This window comes from Macadamia integrifolia, unplaced genomic scaffold, assembly GCF_013358625.1.
Source record: "Macadamia integrifolia cultivar HAES 741 unplaced genomic scaffold, SCU_Mint_v3 scaffold_123A, whole genome shotgun sequence".
NCBI lineage: Eukaryota > Viridiplantae > Streptophyta > Magnoliopsida > Proteales > Proteaceae > Macadamia > Macadamia integrifolia.
In genome coordinates this window covers 127,219-149,058 of record NW_024870618.1, presented here as the reverse complement: position 1 = coordinate 149,058, position 21,840 = coordinate 127,219, and the positions used below count along the sequence as shown (strand labels likewise).

Below are 21,840 nucleotides of genomic sequence, written 5' to 3'. Positions count from 1 at the left end.
TGAATCTTGATATCGAATTGAAAATATGAACCGAATCAATTGACACCCTTACAGATAAGCAACGGACAGGAAAGCTAAAAGGTCAAAATTTGAAACCATAGGTCGCTTTTTTCTTTTTCAAAAGAATCGCAGCCATGATGTGCGTCTTTAGAGTAAAATTTCAAAACTGAAACCCGACTAAAAAGATTAAAGGTTCAAACGATGAACCGTCGCGAGTTGCGACATTTACTTTGGAGTAAAGTTGATTTCCTACTAACCTGGGGGGCCTGGACCACTGCACAGTCTTCACTGACAGAGCTAATCTCTCAGCAAATGCACCCTTTCCCCTTTGGCTCTTCCCAAAGGATTAGCGTTCAACTAGTGGTTCTGCACTGCTATAGTAATCTGTAATCGTTGTGGGTATTAGGGTTTTCATTTTTCAGTATTCATCTTCTATATTCGGATTTTTTGCAATCCTCCACTGTGATTATATTCGTGTCCTGAGGGTACAAGTGGGTTGCGGCTGATAATGGACGGTGAGGAGTTGACAGAGCAAGAGACTGCTTTGTATGACCGCCAGATTCGTGTATGGGGTGTTGATGCGCAGAGAAGGTATTTGGCTATATGTTCATCTTCTCTCTTTTTTATTATTTTTGTGGTTTCGTAAATTCTGTGGTTCTTGAGGTTGGTAGATTTTAACCTTTGTCTGTTCTGAATGTCATCGATGTTCACTGACAGGTTGAGCAAATCTCATATTTTGGTCAGCGGAATGAAAGGAACTGTTGTTGAGGTAGTTCTCTGACTTCTTGTTGCTGTTGTTTCTTTAATTTGCTGGAGTAAAGTTCAAATTCAAATATGAAGCGTAAGTGAATATGGCAGCATAGGATGGTAAAATTTATTACCAAAAAACTGAAATTGCAAATATTTTTATTAGCTGCTCAAACCTGTATTTTGGTTAGCGGAATGAAGGGGGGAAGTTGTTGAGGTAGTTCACTGACTTCTGGATGTCATATTCATACTGTTGTTGCTGTTGTTCTTTGATTTTTTGGAGTAAAGTTCAAATTCAAATATGAAGGGTAAGAGAATGTGGCGGCATAGGATATTAAACTATAGGGAAAATTACACCTCCCTCCTGATGGAGGATGGCCGGGACGGTAGGGAAGAAATCCCTGAGATGGCTCTCAGAGTTGCAGGGGAGAGGGAGAAATCACACTAAGAAAGGGGGGGAAAGAAGAATCATGCACACACGCCCGCAGGCTTCACAAATACTCAAACTCAATTCATCTTTTCAATCTGTCTAATAACTTGGATTACATGCCCTTATATAATAATTGAAAATTAAAACTTGCCTAGTAAAATCTAAAACTAAAATTAGCAACTTCAAATTACTTCATAAATTCTAACTAAGGAAATTAAAAACAAAATAAACTCAAACTGGTAATTCCTTGACTATTAACTACCCAAATTAAAAGATTGCAAGTAATCCCCATATAAAATAATATCCTAAAGATCCTAATGAATCCAAAAATCCAATCAGACCCGATTCATCTCGATTGAGATTGCCTGAAGGGTCAACCCGGATCAACAGCATCGATTCTGCATCAACTCTCCCCATGTTGAGAAAAACTCGTCCATGAGTTTTATAGAATAATAGCAATAAAAACTCACGAACGGGAGTGAATTGCTCGTCGTTTGCATTGCGAACAAAATCCATGATGTGAAGCTTTGGAGGTGCATTCAAGTCCGGAAAATCATGGGGAAGAACAAATTCATAATGGTGAACAAGTGGCACTACATTGATGCCCTTCAATGCTTGATCCACAATTTTCTCAGTTTCTGTTGTCATCACTTGTTCCACAATAGGACAGTCTTCCACTTGTGTTGATGCCTCTGATTCATCTTGTGGTTGTACTAGGGTATCACTTTCTTTGACGCAACCAATCCATGAAGATTAAATTTTTTATGCATGTGGTAAAGTTGGAGGGTGCATACATTGTCATTACGATCAAGAATACCGCCCCGTTGTTCCAACCCAATTTAATGATGTGCTGAGGAGAGTCAAACACTTCACAAAAAGCACCATCATAATAAGGAGGAACAGAAAATTCAACAAATGCAATTTTCTCCGACTCAAAAATTATCTGACCGGTCTCTGACAATATATCCACCACAGAGCTGGCGACAAAATTGTCACTTAGTCGCTCATCAATTAACAATTTAGTAGGCTTTCCATTGGGTAACCGCACTCGAAATTTGAACACAAAAGAATCCATGACCAATCTTGTGTCGGACTCAAATCCAGGTTCCGAAAAGTCAGAATTGAATCACTTATGGGGCCCACAATTGATAACTAAACCAGTCTTCAAAAGAGTAAGGGAATTCTTGTAATTTCAGGAGCAATTTTAGCACTTCAAAGAGAAGGGAGAACAAATATTTCAATCTGGACAAATCAGGTTCAATAATGTAATTTCTGGCACAATTTAGACCCCTATTTGAGTGAAATAGATGAATAGGACAGATCTGGAATTAGTCCTAAAGAAAAGGCTCAGTTCTGGAAATAACAAGGTGAGGGGGTCAAACTGAAATAAAGTTTCAATGCAAGGGTTCTATTGTAAAACAAGTGACAGGGGCTTATATGTAATAACAGCAAGTGTTATTTGAAACCCATAAGAGAACCCTTTTTCTTCTTCTCGATGGAGCACCATGGCAAGGCGGTAGACTAGCAAGACTCCCACATAGAGAATTCCTTCAAATCTAATCGGCTGCTCTTGAAACTTTAGGTGTAGACTCCTAAGGAGAAGGTGTACTGAACTCACCAAGGGATTGCTCAGATCAGCAGGCCGGAGTGATATGGGAAGCTTCTGAAACTGAGGCTGGCGATGGCTGGCGATGGAACCCAGTTGCAGGTTTTACTCTTCACCACAGGAGAGGTCTTTGGGGCTGAAGTTCTAGGGTTCACGTCGCCTTGGGGAGAACTACCTTCGATCAAAAGCTCGACCCAATCGGATCTCTCACGAAAGAGATCGATCCACTTTTCCGTGGGCTGCAACCTTCTGCGAGAACAGGGTATTGACAAGGAAGAAAGAAAGGATGAACAAGAGGAGAATAGAAGAAGGCCAAAGAGATTGAAAAGAAACGTAAGAGAAGAGAAGGAGAGTAGGGCTACGGTGGGTTTCAGAGGGGATTTTTTTTTTTTTTTTTCTTTTCAATGCTATTGGAACTCTAGAGGGGTTTCAATGCAAAGGGGCAGGCGGTGGGGTAGAATTGAGATGATAGGGGAGGGGTTTTGTGTTGCTGCGGAAGATGATTTTTTCTTTTTTGACTTGCTATTCTTAGTCTCTGTGGAAACCGGAATTGAGAAAGATAAGGTGGGAAAGAAAAGAGAACAAATGAGAGGATCCTTCAACTCTGATACCACTTGATGGAGGATGGTCGGGACGGTAGGGAAGAAATCCCTGAGATGGCTCTCAGAGTTGCAGGGGAGAGGAAGAAATCACACTAAGAAAGGGGGGGAAAGAAGAATCATGCACACACGCCCGCAGGCTTCACAAATACTCAAACTCAATTCATCTTTTGAATCTGTCTAATAACTTAGATTACATGCCCTTATATAATAACTGAAAATTAAAACTTGCCTAGTAAAATCTAAAACTAAAATTAGCAACTTCAAATTACTTCCTAAATTCTAACTAAGGAAATTAAAAACAAAATAAACTCAAACTGGTAATTCCTTGACTATTAACTACCCAAATTAAAAGATTGCAAATAATCCCCATATAAAATAATATCCTAAATATCCTAATGAATCCAAAAATCCAATCAGACCCGGTTCATCTCGATTGAGATTGCCTGAAGGGTCAACCCGGTTCAACAGCATCGATTCTGCATCACCTCCCCTGTAGTTTGCCGAAATTACACATGGATCCAAGGGTTTGGACGAATTACACCCCCTTCCCCTACACTTTTTAAGATTCTTACAATTTGGTCCAATCCGTTAGTCACCATGAAATTGTGACTGTTAATTGGTGGCGTCAGCTTACATAATACATTCTAATGCCGAAAATGCCCTTATACACATGAACTTACCAATATACCCTTCCATTAAAAGGGACAAAAGAGGGTTTTTCTCCTTCTACTTGCTTCACTCTTCTTCAACCTACTTTATTCTGCAACTGCTTCATGCTTCTTCAACCCTCCTGCTTCATCCTTCAACCTGCTTCAATTGAGAAGAAGACATTTGCATAGAGCACCATGGATAAGATAAGAGAAGATAGCAGCCTCGACATCCGTAATTTTCCTCCGTCATGTCATGTTCAGTCTTTCTCTTTTGTGTGATCTTTTCACTCTTCATCTCCTGTGGATAGTTGTCTTGTCCAGAATTCCAACATTTCGGAATCCGCCCTTTCAAGGTTTGGTATTGTCCAAAAAGAAATTGGTCCACGCACCACTTCATGAATATCCGAGATCACAAATAGGAAGATTCAGTCAAAGTCCATGCTATTAGAATGGTTTTCAAAACAGCACAATCTGGCAAACCTTCAGGCATAACTAGTTAAGTTAGTAATTTTATATGTTCAGTAAACGAATTAACTTTTTCTCCCCTAGTACCGAAAATAGTCAAAGAAATGGGGGTCTCTGTTGATTTGTATTGATTGAGACTTAAAATCACCCAACCACACATCCTCAGAATCTCTAGAGCCATAACAATTAAGAGCTCCCAAGTCTAATTTCTAAAGCAAATTTGCTTATGAGAACCCTAATTATTCCAAACCTTAGATGAAACATATCTTAAGCATCCTGAACACGTGTCAAACAATGGATGAGACCCCTCAGATAATTGAAACTGCCAACCACACCAGACCCAGAACCCCCACACTTTCAATGCCCAATCTAAAGATGGATGGAACAAAGTAAACATAAATATTCAGCAGAGCAACAAACTTGATTAATAAATTCCCATCCTAGAAGAGCCCCCCCCCTTCCCCCCCCCCCCCCCACCAAAAAAAAAAAGGCAAACCCGCTGGGAAGTAAAACAGACAAGAACCCTCACGATGTAAGAGAGAGCGACATCAGGGTCGATGCTTTCGTCGTCGTCCCAGTAATCGCAAGCCTCACCTTCTTCTAGCTCAGTCTCTTCCATCTCTCCTGCAACACCAAACTCTAACCCCTTCCTCCCATCCGTACTCCCCAGTAAGAGCATCAAAACCGCTCAAATTCCCCACCCAAATTGGTCTTATCCTATTAAGTTTTTTTTTTTTTCATTGAAGGGTAACATCGTGTTTTGAGGTTTAAAACTAACAGCATACTAACACTGTCAAAGCTAGGGGAGGGGGCGTAATTCGTCCAAACCCTTGGATCCACGTGTAATTTCGACAAAGTATAGGGGAGGGGGACGTAATTTTCCCTAAACTATATTATCAAGAAACTGAAATTGCGTATTTTTTTTATTAGCTGCTCTACCACGTATTTTTGTTAGCGGAATGAAAGGAGCAGTTGTTGAGGCGGATGTCATATTAATACTGTTCTTGCAGTTGTTCTTTGAATTTTTTGGAGTATAGTTCAAATTCAAATATGAAGCATAAGCGAGTATGGAAGCATAGGATGGTAAACTATATTGTCAAGAAACTGAAATACATGTATTTTTATTATCTACAAAGCTGTTTACCCAATTTTAAACCGTTCAGCTCCAATCACGCAAAATCGGAAGCTTGACCACAATGCATGGAGCTTGATACATGAATGGTGGTGTAGAAGATATTCCCACTAAGGATGGTTTAGGAATAATAGGACTGTTTGATGAATTGTGAAGTTCTGACTCTTGATGCTCTCTGCACGAGTGCAATATACCTTACAACAAATCAGTTTAGAAAGCTGTATGGATTGGTCGTTCTTGCCTCATTTCATGTAAGGAAATTGACTAGTCTTGTGATGAATAAAAAGAAAAACCTCGAAATTGCTAACTTCATTGTTCTTCATGTTGGGAAAAACTTACTTGAGTGGGCCGTTTTTCTGCCATGCGGATGATGATGTGGCAATTTTGACCATTCGATTGGTTATACTGTTATAGGTAGTACATGGTTTGTATTAGCCACTTGTCGAATTTTAGAGCCTAATTCAATCAAATACCCTCCCGTTTACTGGCATGGTTGAGAAAATGTTTCAGTGTCAACCAAGAAACAGCATGCAAAACACAAAGCATTCAACATTTCGGTCAAAATTTAGGGTGAAATTTTACATGTGAGGGGACCTTGGGGTCTGCCTGTCCCACAAAATTTGGGCCCCATCCAAGATATTTAAGTTGCTTTGATAAACTTATCAAGGGGCTCTGTTCTGAAAAGTTTTACCCTACTTTTTATTACTTTATATATAGATAATTGCATACAAACCAGCTTTGTATGAATTGACCGGTTAAAATGAGTTCTGGGGTGAAAAACTGAAATAAGGTGTTTGTGAGTTATGAGTGTTGGATTTGGCAAACATTAAAAATAGGTCATTGGACTCTATTGCATCTTTTTTATTAAAAAATGATTATTAAAGCGGACCATTGGTATCTAACAAATATTGTATTCCTAGTATATTATAAAAAATGAATGTACCATTAGAGAAATACTGAATGTATTTGTCTTTCTTTCAAAAAATTTGTACTTGGGCTACATTTGTTTCTAGGTAAAATCTATGCGAAAGGAAAAATTTCAAGTAAAATCCTGCTTTTTTGTACTGAATTTATCAAAAGATTTTGTTTTCAAATATTTTATCTAGAAACAAATGAAGATTTATCACCAAAAAAAAAGAAAAAAAAATAAAGGAGAGTGAGAGTAGTTGGAGGGGGGGGAGAGATGGAGAGAATTGTCATTAGAATCCAGAGGTATGTGATATTGATGTTGTGTGGTTCATGCACTCGTTGGAAGCATGTATCAAAATTGACCTCAGTGCTTGTCATTTTTTATTTCCATCTGTACTTAAAATGTATGATAGTTCTTGATGTTATTTTCTTTGAGAGATGGTGTATTTTAGATTTACTTATTGATCTATTTATCATTGCCGCAGTTTTGCAAGAATATTGTTCTTGCTGGAATTGGTAGTTTGACCCTGATGGATAACAGGCTGGTCACAGAAGAAGCCCTTTCTGCAAACTTCTTAATTCCTCCTGGTGATAATATGTACAGTGGGCATTCTCTTGCTGAACTTTGCTGTGATTGCTTGAGAGATTTCAATCCAATGGTCCATGTTTCTGTGGAGAAAGGTGAGTATCTACCATACCTCATGTAATTTTATTTTAATTTTTGATCAGTCAAACCCAACTATGGGATTATACAGTATAATCTTCCATTCTTGCATAAAACGAACAAGCTTATATAAAATGTTTCTAAATGGATCTAATGTCGGACTGTTCTAGCTTCTGTCCTGGCTGTCGGTTGTCATGGCAGCCTAACAATAGGACAATCAAGTCCAACATGTTTTTACTGTTTTATTAATTAACAAAGGGTATACTCAAGTCCAACATCTTAGCACAAGAAATATGGATTTTTATGGTGGTCAAGGGACTAGCTTATAGTGTTGGATACATGACATTTAAGCTAACTAACCCACGGTTGGTGGTCATACCGTCTGATCTAAATATTTAGATTTTGGGATGTTTTATTGACAAGTCAATGATTTTCAAAGGGGACCTCTGGTGCTTAGAGACATACAGACCATCCAGGCCTAGTGATCAACCATTCAAGCCTGGTTGTCTTATCTGAGGCTTAGCAATCATGGACTAATCTGTTTTGTTGTATTGCTGACCTCTTGAACCTTAGGTAGTTTGAATAGGCTGTAGATTAACTGCATGACTTCTTGGAGTCTTATGACATTGTTATGAGGAGTCCTATAACTTTATAAGTGATGAATATTGAATTTTTATATGAACAGATTTACTGAGGTCTTCAAATAATGTCTCCCCACCTTCCCCCCCCCCCCAAATTCTCTCTCCCTTGCAAGGATCGAAATCTCAATCTCAAGGCCAGTTTTGACCAAGCCCGAAACTGAGATATGTGTTGAAACGGTCGAAACCTGGGACGACATCTCATGAGCTGGTCAAAGCTTGGTATTTTTTCAGTTGAAACTACTGAAATGTGCGAAAAATTTTCAAAACCAGGTCGAAACTGGTTGAAACTTTGTATGACTCAGTATCGACTCAAGGTTTTGAACTGCAAGTTTGAAGTTTCGACCAAGATAATGAACCATGCTCTCTTATTCTCGCCATTTCTATTGCCTCTTCCTGTTGGTGCTTAGATATTATGTTCAAAATTGATGGATATAGCATGCCATTTTCAGGGCGTTAAATATTATATTTGGTATGCAATAAATTTCGCTTTCTATTCTCACAGGTGATTTGTTGAGCTTTGATGAAGATTACTTTGACAAGTTCGATGCTGTAGTTGTCAGTTGTTCCTCTTTTACAACTAAAGTAAAATCTACTTTCTTCTTTATTGGAATAAATAAAAATATAAAATTAATGCTATCATCTGCAGTTCTACTACTTGATGATAATATTTTGTTTATTTGTTTATTTATCTTTTGCATTTCTTATGAACAACTTTCAAATGTCACTTATTCCCTCTTACTACATGATTCCATTTCAGAAAATAATCAATGAAAAATGTCGGAGGAGACCTAAGCAGATTGCTTTTTATACTGTTGATTGTAGAGATGCATGCGGTGAAATATTTGTTTATTTGCAGAAATATGACTATAAGCAGGTACTCATCTTCTCTTACGGTGTCTGTTTTTAGTTTTTGGCTATTTTTTTTTTTTTTTCATTGTGGTTTATGCTGTATCAGTTTTGACTTTTAGTATTGATTATGGGAAGGTTGCATATACCTTCTCTAACTTAGCATTGAAATGTGGATTTTTCAGACAGGAGGACCTCTGTTTTCGTTTATGCTCCCTTAGTTGTTCATTATGGTTTATGCTACGTTTTGCTTAGACTTTAAAAGTTGTTCATTATTGTTTTGGATAATATTATGTTTATGACAATCTCACTGTTTTTGAACTGTTGATTTATTTTAGCTCCTTGTCTTGGATTAGTGTGGTACGTTGTCTTGCTTCAAAACATTGTATTTTTTATAAGTGAAATTTTATTGATAAAGAGAGATAATTAGATAAATACTAATCCGAAACGGGGACACCTAACGACAGTGAGCTACTCTGAAGGCAAAGTTTAGGGTGTACTGCACATTGTTTAGCAAAATGATCTAACAACTCATAAACAACCCTTGGGTTCCATTGGAATGAGCAATCCAGCCATGTAAGGTGCCTGAAGAATTTATTGAGTAGCTTTACACCTCAAGAGGCTCCTTTGATGTGTTAGTGATTAGAGCAATGACGTTATGGACTCTGGAGTTCCTTCTGCAATCATTCTGTCATAACCACTTCGGAGGACGAGACCCAAATCAGCTTTCGGATATTTTGGCCAGCCAGGAACCAGAAAGGCACATCTGCTTGGAGCTATACTTTTAGCTAGACAAGCTGACCAAAGACAACCATTATTCAAAATGAATTTTTGGAATTAAATGATCTGTACCAATCACAATGCATTGAATGTTTACAGATCTGATATCTTATCGAATGGTTGTTCATACTTGTTTGTTTATTGTATGTTAAAATGCTTGTGTTTTGCATGAATTCATTCATGTCTTCTTCAGATAAGCTGGATCTTCAGCTATTCTGGCTCCTTCTGTCGCACAGTGTTGACGTGAACTGACATAAATTCTCTAATGTCGCTATGCTTCTTTTTGCAGAAGCAGCCTGATGATACCGTTGATTGCCAATTACAGTACCCAAGTTTAGAGGTATACAATCAGATGGTCATATTTCATTTGAATGATTTTGTCCTCCTGTTGTATTGTTTTCCATGGTAGTGCATGGTTCCTCTAATTCTATTAAGCATTTTCCATTTAGCAGTTTTTAGTCACCATCAACTCAGCTCAGTGAAGCCTCTTCGCTACTAAATGGGTTGTCTACATGGATCAATCTCATTTTTCCATTCAACTCTGTTTAAATCTATGTTTGATGTCCTCGATCCATTTGTATAAATTTATCATATTTACTTTCAGCATTCCACTGTCCTGGTCTTTTTTAAGCCCTCTAATCTGCATCATTTCTAATTCTGGTTGTTCATTTATAGTCTTCTAGAAGAAACTGAATAGAAGATTGAAGTCTTGATACCTGCTGGGAGACCATAATTAACATTTAATTCGTGGATTGATGGTACAATAGCATACAAAAAGGAGAGGGTGCATATCCATGTGTTATCCAAGGATATCTTTGCAGTTTTGGAAATAATTTAAGAAATAGATTGTAATCATGAATGAGTAGATTTTTCCATAAACAAGCTGCTTAGTTGACCTTCCAAAGAATGTAACTATAAGTGGATAATTCTCATCATTCAGCTGGTAATTTAAGCAAAGGAGATCCACTAGGTGAAACTTAGAACTCGGGTGTTCAATCCTGCATGTGCAACTTATATTTGGCTATGCTGGTATGGTATCACATAGGTCATTTTATTTCAGAAGACATCACTCTATCTTCAGGCACCAAATTGATGTTTCAATTTTTCTCCACGCTATCATAATTCACGAGTTCCATTTATTCTTTAAGTTGCCTTTTTGGCATTTGTGCCTTTACACAATCCAGTGTCAGGAGGCTTCTCTCCACTGGACCTCTAATTTTTCCAGGTGGCAGGATGATGTGGCAATTTCTACAGTTGGATAGATGGGATGGGATGGTTAGGACACGTGGAAATTTTCAGACTAAAATTAACCATAATACCCCCTTGTGTATTGTATGAATCCCCATATATGTACCTGCACATGTACCAAACTCCAGCCAGTACTGTGCACTCCATTTCCTAGAGATTGCAAAGCCTTGTTTTTCCACTTGGCAAATTCCATATGGGTTGAAACTTGACATGTGAGCAGAGGGGACCTAGTGGTCTACCTGTCTCATCCAATCTGGCAAAATAGGTTATTGTGTAGAGAATCCTCTCTCCATGGCTGTAAAGGGACTTTTTGCTCTGCATTTTTATAATGAAATAATTTCCCGTAATTATTCCCATATACAAGGAACGCAGATTTATGAAAACATATATGAGGGCCTCGACTTTCTTTCATTTCCTTTAGCCATTCATTTTGTTTTCGACTTTCCCAAAGATCATAACTGAACAATGACAAGATTACCAACATGGAACAATTTTTGTTTATCACGTAACCTACATATGACATGTATTTATCTGTCATGTTTGCCATGGAGCTCGGGACAAAGCCTCTCCGCAAAGCGGAGGTAAGGCTGCGTACATTATGACCATCCCCGGATCGCACAGCGGCGACTGGCGGGTGCCTTGTGCACTGGGTACACTTTTCTTTGCCATGGAGCTGTATTCCATGCATTTCTAGAATATGCTACTAAGACTCAAATTTAGTAAAGTTTTCCTCTAAGGCTTTGGTTGCTGATGAATTGTGTTTAATTCCTGCTCTTTTCTAATGGCAGGAAGCAGTTACAGCACCTTGGAGATCACATCCCAAGAAAGTGACAAAGCTTTACTATGCCATGAGAGGTGCGCGATTGTTTGCTTATTTATCAATTCCAATGATCTGAATGTGGCTTGCTGAGTCTCTTTGTACCTAATATGGAGTGAGTTTATATCCCTCTTGTGTATTATGACTGCGTACGTTATGACCCTCGCCAGATCCCACAGTGGCGGGAGCCTTGTGCATTGGGTATGCCCTTCTCATCTATCTACTCTTATCTCTCATCTTTTTGTCTCCTCTTTCCCCTGTTTTCTGTTTAGATCCTTTTTTTCTCTATTTTGTTTTGCATGCATCCATGTAGCCGGCCCCATCAAGTTGGGATAAGGCTGAGTTTGTTGTTTTGTTGTTTCGCCTCTCTATGCAAGGCTTTTATTTTGCCTCTTTTTCTGGAATGCTTTGTTATGTTTTCCCTCTTTAGTTTTCTTCTACTAAAATTTTGTTTTTCATTATAAAAGAAAAGTGTGATATAAGTTTAAACATATGATCTGAATTGGCAGAATCGGTCATGAGTGCACTGAGATCTTCTTTTTTGGACATTTTTTCTTCTTTTAGTTAGCAGAAAATAATGAAACTTACCTCTTGTAGCTAAATCTACAAGATTTGTGAAAATCTTTGCTTCTTCCCGATTCCATTCTCTCTGTTTTTGGCCAATTCCGATCCTATCAGACTCCGAGTCAATGGAGGCTGGTCCTGTGCCTCATTCTGTGTTTTAAACCTTGTGTTGATCTTTTGCTCTATGACATAAATCCAAGGTGAGATGGTTTTTTTCTTTTAATTAACTTGATCCACGATCTGGATTTATGTTTTATTTTGTTTAGTTATTTAGGTAGTTTTAGGGGGTGGAAGTTTATCTATGGTTTATTTTCATTATCTATGTTTACATACATTGTTGTGGCCCTTAATAGCTCAAGATTTTGCGATAAGTGGTTGTGACAAAATATCAGAGCAAGGAGGTCCGGTGTTTGATGTGCATGCATTTGGTTGCTTTTGATATTCTTGTTCAAATTTCCACTCTGATTTGAGGCAAATAGAGGATAGAGAGATGATGTTTCTAATTTGAAGTTAACGGCCCATTAGATAGGACACCCTTGTATTAGCTACAATCTGATTTCTTAGTCAAAACTCAGTGATGGCCTATCGTTTCGTAAACTTCGTACTTATTATGATTTTATGTTACGGTTAACTAATTTTGAACTTCACAAAATAACCTGAAGTGAAGGATCTTTGCCTTTTATTTATTTATTTATTTATTTTTGGGGGCAGGGGGGGTGTTACAAGCTATTCTGTAAAGCTATTTGGGATGGCATTTTCCACAATAATTTACAGTTGATAGATGTGTTATTGGCTTACCCTGAGTACAGAGACACATCACTCTCTTTTCACCCTATAGGTTCCCACTGTAGTTACCTCAAGTTCAGATAGAAACTTGAATGATCCACATTTTCATATTTTTTTTACAGTGATAGAAAAGTTTGAAGACTCTGAGGGTCGTAATCCGGGTGAAGTCTCAGTTTCAGATCTCCCTAGTGTTTTGGAGATGAGGAATGAACTCTGCAAGGCACAGGTGGGTGTTTTGGCTGTATTTTGGTTGCTTTTGACAAAAATGTATTCATATTCTAATACCACACACCCTCTACAAAATGTGGCAGTCCTTGAATGAATCACATGTACCAGATGGTCTCCTAGAAAGATTGCTGCTGGCAGGTACAAGTGAATACCCACCTGTTTGTGCAATCATTGGGGGGATTCTTGGCCAGGTACCAACTCTAAACATCATTGTTTCACTGCCAGAGATTTAAACTCTTTTTGCTACAATTTGATGATGGTGCATGTGAATTTAATAGGAGGTCATTAAAGCAATATCAGGCAAAGGCGATCCTCTCAAGAATTTCTTCTTCTTTGATGCCATTGATGGGAAAGGCATAATAGAGGACATATCAACTCCAGCCACTGGAAGCTGAGCATCTCCTATCAGTGAGTTTCTTTTGCATTTACATGTTCCAACTCCAGGAATGCCACATTTCTAGATAATAGATTTGTCTGTAGATATGGTCCAACGCCCCACAGTTTGAAAGTGATGTTTTAAAGGGTATTCAAGATTAATGTAATGGAATTCATACTAATTTATTCGACCGACCATGACGTAGTTTCAATAGTCAGGATGCAGGACTAGTGATCATCTTTTGTGGAACTGCTGTATTATTTGAGTTTGATTTTGAATGATCATGTTACTCCCAACTTATATGTTGGTTTGACTGTTAAATTCTAACTTGCATTACATGAATCAATGCTATTATGTGCATTTCGCTTGTTATAGTTGTCGGCTGCAAAGACATGATTTCTTCTCTCATGTTGGGTGAATCGAAAGTTCCTTGGGGGTGTACGGCAGCTAAAACTGAACCGAATCAAATTAAAACAAATTGGTTCGATTTTGGTTTCAAAAATCTAGAATATTTTGTAGGTAGTTTTGTTTTTGTGATTGAAACTTTCAAACTAAACCAAAATCCCATTTTCGAACTGAACAATGCGACCTGATCATGTTCCTTACACCCAGACTCAAGGGCTGAGTGGAAAGACTGTCCTGCCCTCCCCTATGTTGTTGATACCCTTGTGTGCTAGGGGCACCCAGACCATGTATTGATATTGATATCCGATCCGGATTGGATTGATGTGGTGCGGTGCATATTGGTCACTTTTGGCCTTGTTTTTTCAAAAAACAAAAAAATACATTTTTTACTATTTTACCCTTGAAACAATATGGGTAATTGATATGGATCGGTCAGGTCTTAGCTAGGACTAAGAGTGTTAATCGGTTTGGTTCCAATGTAAACGTTTTTATTTGTTTTGGTGCAAGAATTTTTCGGTAAAATTAAAATCGAATCATTTAATAAATGGTTTCATATAATTGAAATCATTTATAAATGGTTTTCTTATGTTTTATAATTTTTTATCCGAACAAATTCTTTACCTTTAAAATTTTTAGTGAAATAGATATAAAATATTGAATTGAATTGTTTATTGTCATGTTTTTTTTTTAATAGTTGTTTAATGTAAATTATTTTTTTTTTATTGAAATATATATAAACTTAACATTGATTGACTTAAACGTACTATGTATATGTTAATCGGTTTAACAGTTTAAACTTTAAAATCAAAATCGAATCATAGTTTCAATTTTAAAATCAAAACCGAATCATTTAATAAATGGTTTCATGGTTTCGATGTAAACAGTTCGATTCAATTTCGATAAACCGTTTTGGTTTTAAATTCCCATCTTTAGTCTCAGCCGATACCAATACTTGAAATCATGAGTCAGACACGTGGCTGAGTGAAAAGACTCCCCTCCCTTCCCTGGTTTAGGGGTGTCAACCAGTCGGGCCGATCCAGTTTCGGTCGGGCTTAATCGGTCTTGAAGACTTTCAAAGGCTACACCGTGTCTGCCCATTTAACTAATCGGGCTTAGTTATTGAGGGTATGGTACACTTTATATTCGGTCGGTCGGCTTCGGGTTATAATCGGGCTACCTTAATCGGGTTTTAGTCGGGCCTTAACCGGGCTACAGACATGTTTAATGTTAAACGGGTTTTAATCGGTTTTTAAACGGGCCCTCTTTAAGATGTGCTCTTATATTCCAGCCCACTCATGCAAGCCCAAAAAAATGAAAATAAATCAATAAATGATACCAAATATAACCATTATTTAAAATGTGAACATGTCTTTACTTTTTAGTTTTTATTATTTAATTTGGGGGATAAAATAGGTATTTTACAATCATTAAAGGGTCGAGCTAAGTCGGTGCACAATAGGCCGGTCTCGGTCGGGCGTTGTTCGTTCAGTCTCGGTTGGGCGCCCGACGGTCCAATTAGCAAAACCGAGACCGACCATTTATAAACGGGTCAGGCTCAAGCCCGACACGTTTAATAAATGGTCCGGGCCGGGCCGATCTATAAACGGTCTGTCCCGATCAGTTTAGTCGGGTCGGGCCACGAATTGACACCCCTACCCTGGTTGATATCCTTGTGTACTCTCGTAGGGGTCAGCATGCATCATAGCCACAGTTCCATACGTGTTCCCTCTCCCTTTTTTTAATGTTTTAATCAATGTAGATGATATGTTGGCCCTAACACCTAAATAAAGGTCCAAACCGACGTAAACTGGATCAAAACCAAATAGTGGACCAAGTTGATTTGATTCAATTCTGGTTTTGGAAAATAGGCTCATATTCAGTTTTGGTATCTGTTTTGGTTTCCATGTCGGAGTATTTTGAACTGAAAAAAAAAAAAAAATCAAAGCTGAACCCATTGACACCCTCAGATCACTAATATTAGATTCGAATTGGGTTGAAAATTAAAAAACCAGTCAATTGTTCTGGTTGATACTCTCGAACCATATCTGTATCATTCTGGTATTGGGTATCAATAATAAATACAGATTCATCTTGACCTATGCAATACTGATGATACCTTCATCCATGCACCCCAGCCTAAGGAGGATCCATGGTGGTCCGAAGAGCAAAAAAGAGTCGGGGAGTTGCAGGGTCCAGTGGGAAACAAACAAATGGTTGGAAAGAGGAGAGAGAAATAAAAAATGGTTGAAGCGTGGGAGACAGGAGACATAATCATTTCGTTGATTGGACCCCATGAAAGAAAGAAAAAAGATGGATCTGCTGATGTATTGAGTGGTGATTCGAGTTCGAGGTGGGGAAGGGGAAGGGGATGGGTTTTTCACGCTTCTGTTTCCTGTTTCAAATCTTAAATTCTAGCAGATAGATATCAACGGTTGTGATAGAGGACTTTGATTGTAACTCAGGTTGTTTTAAGTTTTTAACTAAATAACCAATCCACGTCTTAAAGAGTCGTTCCAAAATCAATCACTTTGAAACAAGTTTAAATTTCTTGAAACCCAGATTCTTAGGAGTGATAAGACCCTGTGAATGAACGTGGCTACTACTGTTTCCTCTTTATTCTCTCTCTTCTCATCTGAAATTGGGGTTGAAATCGTCTGCAATTCCGATCTCGTACAATTCCGTGCAATACCACCTTCAGGTGGTGACACGTGTATTGATACCAATACAATGGCCCAGATCTGGTATAACTAATAAAACATTAAATCAGTGAAAAGACATTTAAATCAGATCTGGGCCATTGTATTGGTATCAATACACGTGTCACCGCCTGAAGATAGTATTGCACGGAATTGTACGAGATCGGAATTGCAGACGATTTTTTTCCCTGAAATTGCCATAATAATGATGATATATAACAAAGCATAGAAGGAAAAAGAAGGGAAGAGAAGAGAAGAGTCCATGGAGAGATCATTAGAAGAAGAAGAAAGTGGAGACGAACTGCAGAAGCAGTTGAAGCATCTGGAGGAGGACTGGAACTCCTTAAAGCAATCCAATCCAGGGAGACTCCAAGTCCAACATTGTTGGGCCACGCCTCACAGTAGTGTGAGATCCGCTGCTGCTGCTAGTGCTAGCATTCTGGAGCTCTTGGGGGACAAGTCACCGAGGGATCTCATTTATTCTCTTGAGCAGATCAGACATCTTCAGGAGGATGAGAGTGGTGGAGTATGGAAGGTGAGGAACAATGATTTAGTAGTGGAGGAGATACTCAGGGATAGGAGGGCAGCCATTGAGAGTGGTAAGTTGAAGGGGAGAAAGCTCTTTGACTTCGACTTGGATATCCTGCAGGATGGTTCCATTAGAGATTTGGATATCAATAACAGGTGGGGATCAGAGGATAGGTGTAGTGGCCGCTCTTCTGTTTTGATTCAAGGCAGTGAAGTCAGATCCATGGGCTCTTCTTCTTCTTCTGATACTGATGAGGATGATGGTGGAACCCATGGTCTCTATCATCATTCTTCATCTTCTTCTGTATCTGCAATGAAGGTAGAGAGTGACAAAGTGGTGACAAGTCTTGATGAGAAGAGACTTATATGGAAAGGTGGTGGTGGGGGTAGGGAGAGAGCGATGGTACTGATGATGTTTTACCTTGCTATTTTCGTTATAATATTTGTCCTGGGCATCATCTCATTGAAAAGCTTTGAAGGATTTGGAGATCAGCAATCTTCTTTTGATAATTTGATCCCTACATAAGCATCATCTCCCACACCCTCCTTAGAGTTCTCTCTAGAGGGTCATGAACACACACAAACACCCACATTCAGCTTCCATTTCTAGGTTGGTCCTTTCCTCTCTCAAAAACTAATTATCTTCTTGTGTTTTATCAGATTAAGGTGTTTGATGGTGTAATTCTCAACTATGATGACTCCTTATATGGTAGATATTTGGTATCATATTTAAATATATTGAAGTTTTGAGTTTTACATTAATTTTAAATATTTCTGCCTAGCTTCTGGTTCACCCTTGGATCTTGAATTCATGAAGGAATGATAGTGCTGCTGTTAAGCCATGGTCTCTAGCTCAGTGCTTTGGTGAGATTAATTTGGTTCCAACTCAATAACAGTAATGGCAACAAAGAGATATTCAGCCCAAAAGAGATTACTAAATGACATTTTTTTCATTGACACCTCTTGTAACCTTTTTTTTTTTTTTTTTAATCTTCAGTACTATTACTTGCTTTTTCTTTCAATGGGTAAAATCTTGACATTTCATATACAACAGATTATTGATTGGATCCTTGATACTCTTGAGGCTTCTTGTGCGGTCAGGGCTTCTCAAAAGAAAAATGGTGTGAAAAAGATATAATTCCACATGGATAGTTAGGCCTTGTACGGATGGCTGGAGCTGAGGTGGGGTCCCATGTGTTTTGGGGTAGTAGAGAAGGCAATTTCCTGTGGCCATGTATGGTTTTGGATAAATGGAAATAAGTAAAATAAAAATAAAGGTCAAGGCATGCATGTGCAATATACATCTTCTCATAGTTTCTCCTTCTTTCTTCTTCTATCTAAATCCATAATTGACCATTTGACACCCATTAGCTCTCTTTCTCATTCCTTGACAGCTGCATGCATGCCTGCCAAAGATCAATCCGTAATTCACCATACGACACCCATCAGCTCTCTTTCTCTTTCTCTGACAGCTGCATGCATGCCTGTCAAAGATCAAAAGAGTGCCAATGCTGCTACTAACACTATTGGCAATGCCACTTTTCAACGGTGGAGTAGAAGCTCCATAAGAATTGGAGCACCTAACATCAACTTTACCCCACAACCAATACACCAACTTTTCACAAAGAATTCTTATCAAGATTCCCTCAGGTAACCCATGCCACTTAGTCTCCAAATGGTACCATATTTAGTAATGATACTCTTTAGATGTAACAAATCTAAATGGTTTTACCCAAAATCTACAATGAGTCGGTGATGCGGAAGAGAAATTATGGTTCCAGAAATCTTAACATCACCATATTTTGGATGGTGATAGGAATACCAAATTCTACCACACGGTCACCAAACATCATATCCGACAAAGGAAAATTGATTTTCTGAAAGACTCTAATGAAGCAACAATTGAGGGAACATGCAATATTGCCCGTGCCTTTTCTGATCATTTTAAACATATTTTTACTACATCAAATCCATTAGATCCTTTTTTTGTGGAATGTTTATTTTCAAAGGTCCTCGAGGAAGATGAAATTGATGCTATCAGTTCCATACCTGAGGACGCAGAAATAAGAACAACCACATTCTCAATCGGAGCATACAAAGTTCCATGAGTTGATGGTTTCCAGGCCTGCTTCCATCACAAATTTTGGGACCTATTAAAATCGGATATTCAATGCTTTGTCAAAGATTTTTTTGCCAGTTGCTCTCTTCCATTTGGTACTAAACATATTCTCATATGCCTTATCCCCAAGAAAGAGGAAGCTTGCCGGGTAGAGGAATTTCGACCCATTAGTCTCTGCAATGTATCTTACAAGATAATTGCTAAAATCTTGGCCAATCAGTTAAGGAACCATTTGTGCAAATTTATATCTCCGTTTCAGGCAGCTTATATTCATGGGCGTCAAATTTCGGACAATATCATTATTGCACATGAAATTTTTCACTTTCTAAAATCAAAGAAAGGGAAAAAGGGGTTTGCTGCTATAAAACTGGACATGGCAAAGGCATATGATAGATTGGAATGGAGTATCATTAGAGCAACCTTTGAATATCTGGCCTTTGGAGACCATTGGTACAATATGATCAGCTATCTCATATCCTCGGTCACATTTTCCATTAAATTGGAATGATCTTCCTTTGATTACTTTGAACCCTCTAGAGGAGTCCATCAAAGTTTCCCTTAAAGCCCTTACTTGTTTATCACAGTCATGGAAGTATTATCACGGCTCCTTTCTACATTCAGAGATCTGAAACTATTCAAAGGAATCAAGGTGGTCTGCTATGCCCCTAAAATTACTCATCTACTTTTTGCAGATGATACATTCATTTTCTGTCAAGCCACCCCAGAAGATCTATCAACCATTAAAGGATTTCTTGAGCTGTTTTCAAATATGACGAGACAAAACATTAATTTTGACAAAAGTAAAATCTTCTTTAGTAAAAATTTTCCTAACTGTGAACGACATCACTTATGTTCACTAATTGGGATCAAGGAAATGAGCAGAGATTCCAAATACCTTGGAACTAATATCTTACGTCCCCGATCTCAATTGGCCAGCCTCCGTCATATAGTTGATAGGATCAGTAACTGTCTCTCAGTCTGGAAGGCCAACCTTCTATCCTATGCAGGAAGAAGGATCTTAACTCAATCCACTCTCTACTCCATCCCCTCCTATCTTATGGCATGCTTTGCATTTCCTGATGATACTTGTCGAAAAATTAATTCCATCTGTGCCAAATTTTGGAATGGGAATTACTCCAAGAATGCCAAAAAAAATCACCTTATTTGTTTGGAAAAAAAAGTCTGCCAACCAATCTAGGATGGGGGGGACTTGGTCTACGAAATGCTATGACACAGAACAAGGCTTTGTTACTTAAGCTAGGATGAAGATTCATTTCAGAACCTGGTGCAATTTGGAAGAAAGTTCTGTGGGCCAAGTATTGCCATAAAAAAACTATTTTTGACCCAAAGGTCTATAATAGACGCGGGTCATGGGTTTGGAACAGTTTGACCTCCATTTTTCCAACTCTCAATAAATATATCATATCCAAGATAGGTAATGGATATGATACTTTTCTCTGGCATGATCCAAGGATTTCATTTAATCCAAATATAATCCTCAACAATAATGCTTCAAGTGAAAATACGTCGGCTAAGGTAAGTGGTCTGATCCATGACAATTCTTGGAACATGGATCTTTTGGAATCAACATTTGATAGAAATATTGTCAGAGAAATATCCAAAATCAAACCAACACCCTAAAATGACAAATAGATGTGCATCCTAAACACTAACAGGATGTATTCCACCAAGGCTGGGGCAAAATTTCTCACCTGTTTGGGATCCCAAAGATCAAATCATGCCTTAACAAAAAAAAATGGTGAAAATTCCTTTGGAAATTGAATACCCACCCAAAATTCAAGATATTTCTTTGGTGAATTTCTTACAATGGCAACCCAATCAGAACACTAATAGGGAAATTAATAAATATTGATACCTCCTGTGTCTTTTGTACTGACATGAAGAAACTACACCCCACCTTTTCTTCTTGTGACTTTTCTTCACATATTTGGATGGCCGAACCACTGCGTTTGTGCCTTCAAACCTTAAACCCAACATCATTTGAACTAGTAGTCAATTTTTTCTCAATAATAGAATAATTCCCCAATCACAGTTGGTATGGTTTTTTAATATTTTTACCATCACCTTATATGATATATGGAAACATGGGAATGAAATAATTGCATCAGTACAAATCCCAACCCCTCTCTTGTTTTGACAAATATAAATAAATGGATTACTGATCTCAAACTATATCCCACTTGTTTTAATAACTCTACTTTGTGCCATATAGATGGTCCAGCCAGCTTAACTGTAGATTTTCAGAACCCTTTTTTGACATACCTAGTTTTGCTTTGTACTGGTGCTACTAATATTTTGAACTCAGCTTCAGGGTGGGGCGTATGGGATACTTCTCCTAGGTAAGTTTAGGCTCATCAACACAAATTCTACTACAGCTACTCAAAGAGAAGAGGTCGAGGCAGAAGGAATTCTGGCAGACACTGAGATAGCGATCCATAAGGGATGGAAGATAAAAGAAGTTTGGTTCTCGAAAAAAAAGTTATTCCAACTTATTCCAAGACCACAAAGAGGAGCATGACCAATGCTATATCTTGACACTTTTTGGCAAATTAAGAACCTATCAGACACTATAACTTTTTA

At 38.1% G+C, this 21,840-nt stretch overlaps 2 protein-coding genes across 2 annotated transcripts; both read left to right on the top strand.

Annotated features, from left to right (window-relative positions):
• Window positions 1–260: 260 nt before the first annotated feature.
• Window positions 261–13,865, top strand: LOC122070832 (SUMO-activating enzyme subunit 1B-1-like). Its single transcript, XM_042635078.1, has 10 exons — window positions 261–591; window positions 718–769; window positions 7,027–7,222; window positions 8,349–8,428; window positions 8,604–8,720; window positions 9,762–9,812; window positions 11,509–11,575; window positions 13,010–13,113; window positions 13,199–13,306; window positions 13,394–13,865. Exons 1-10 carry the CDS (start codon window positions 509–511, stop codon window positions 13,508–13,510), a joined length of 975 nt encoding a protein of 324 aa, XP_042491012.1. The 5' UTR covers window positions 261–508; the 3' UTR covers window positions 13,511–13,865.
• Window positions 13,866–16,404: 2,539 nt separating this feature from the next.
• LOC122070825 lies at window positions 16,405–17,876 on the top strand. The gene is made up of 2 exons (XM_042635069.1): window positions 16,405–16,533; window positions 16,786–17,876. Exon 2 carries the CDS (start codon window positions 16,855–16,857, stop codon window positions 17,644–17,646), a length of 792 nt encoding a protein of 263 aa, XP_042491003.1. The 5' UTR covers window positions 16,405–16,533; window positions 16,786–16,854; the 3' UTR covers window positions 17,647–17,876.
• Window positions 17,877–21,840: the final 3,964 nt, after the last annotated feature.

Bases quoted from the DNA above. Each gene is read 5' to 3' on its own strand.
- LOC122070825 (XM_042635069.1), top strand. From the start codon at position 16,855: ATGGAGAGATCATTAGAAGAAGAAGAAAGTGGAGACGAACTGCAGAAG.
- LOC122070832 (XM_042635078.1), top strand. From the start codon at position 509: ATGGACGGTGAGGAGTTGACAGAGCAAGAGACTGCTTTGTATGACCGC. The intron at 8,721-9,761 runs GTACTCATCTTC...TTCTTTTTGCAG, and splicing joins AGAAATATGACTATAAGCAG to AAGCAGCCTGATGATACCGT. The intron at 13,307-13,393 runs GTACCAACTCTA...TGAATTTAATAG, and splicing joins TTGGGGGGATTCTTGGCCAG to GAGGTCATTAAAGCAATATC.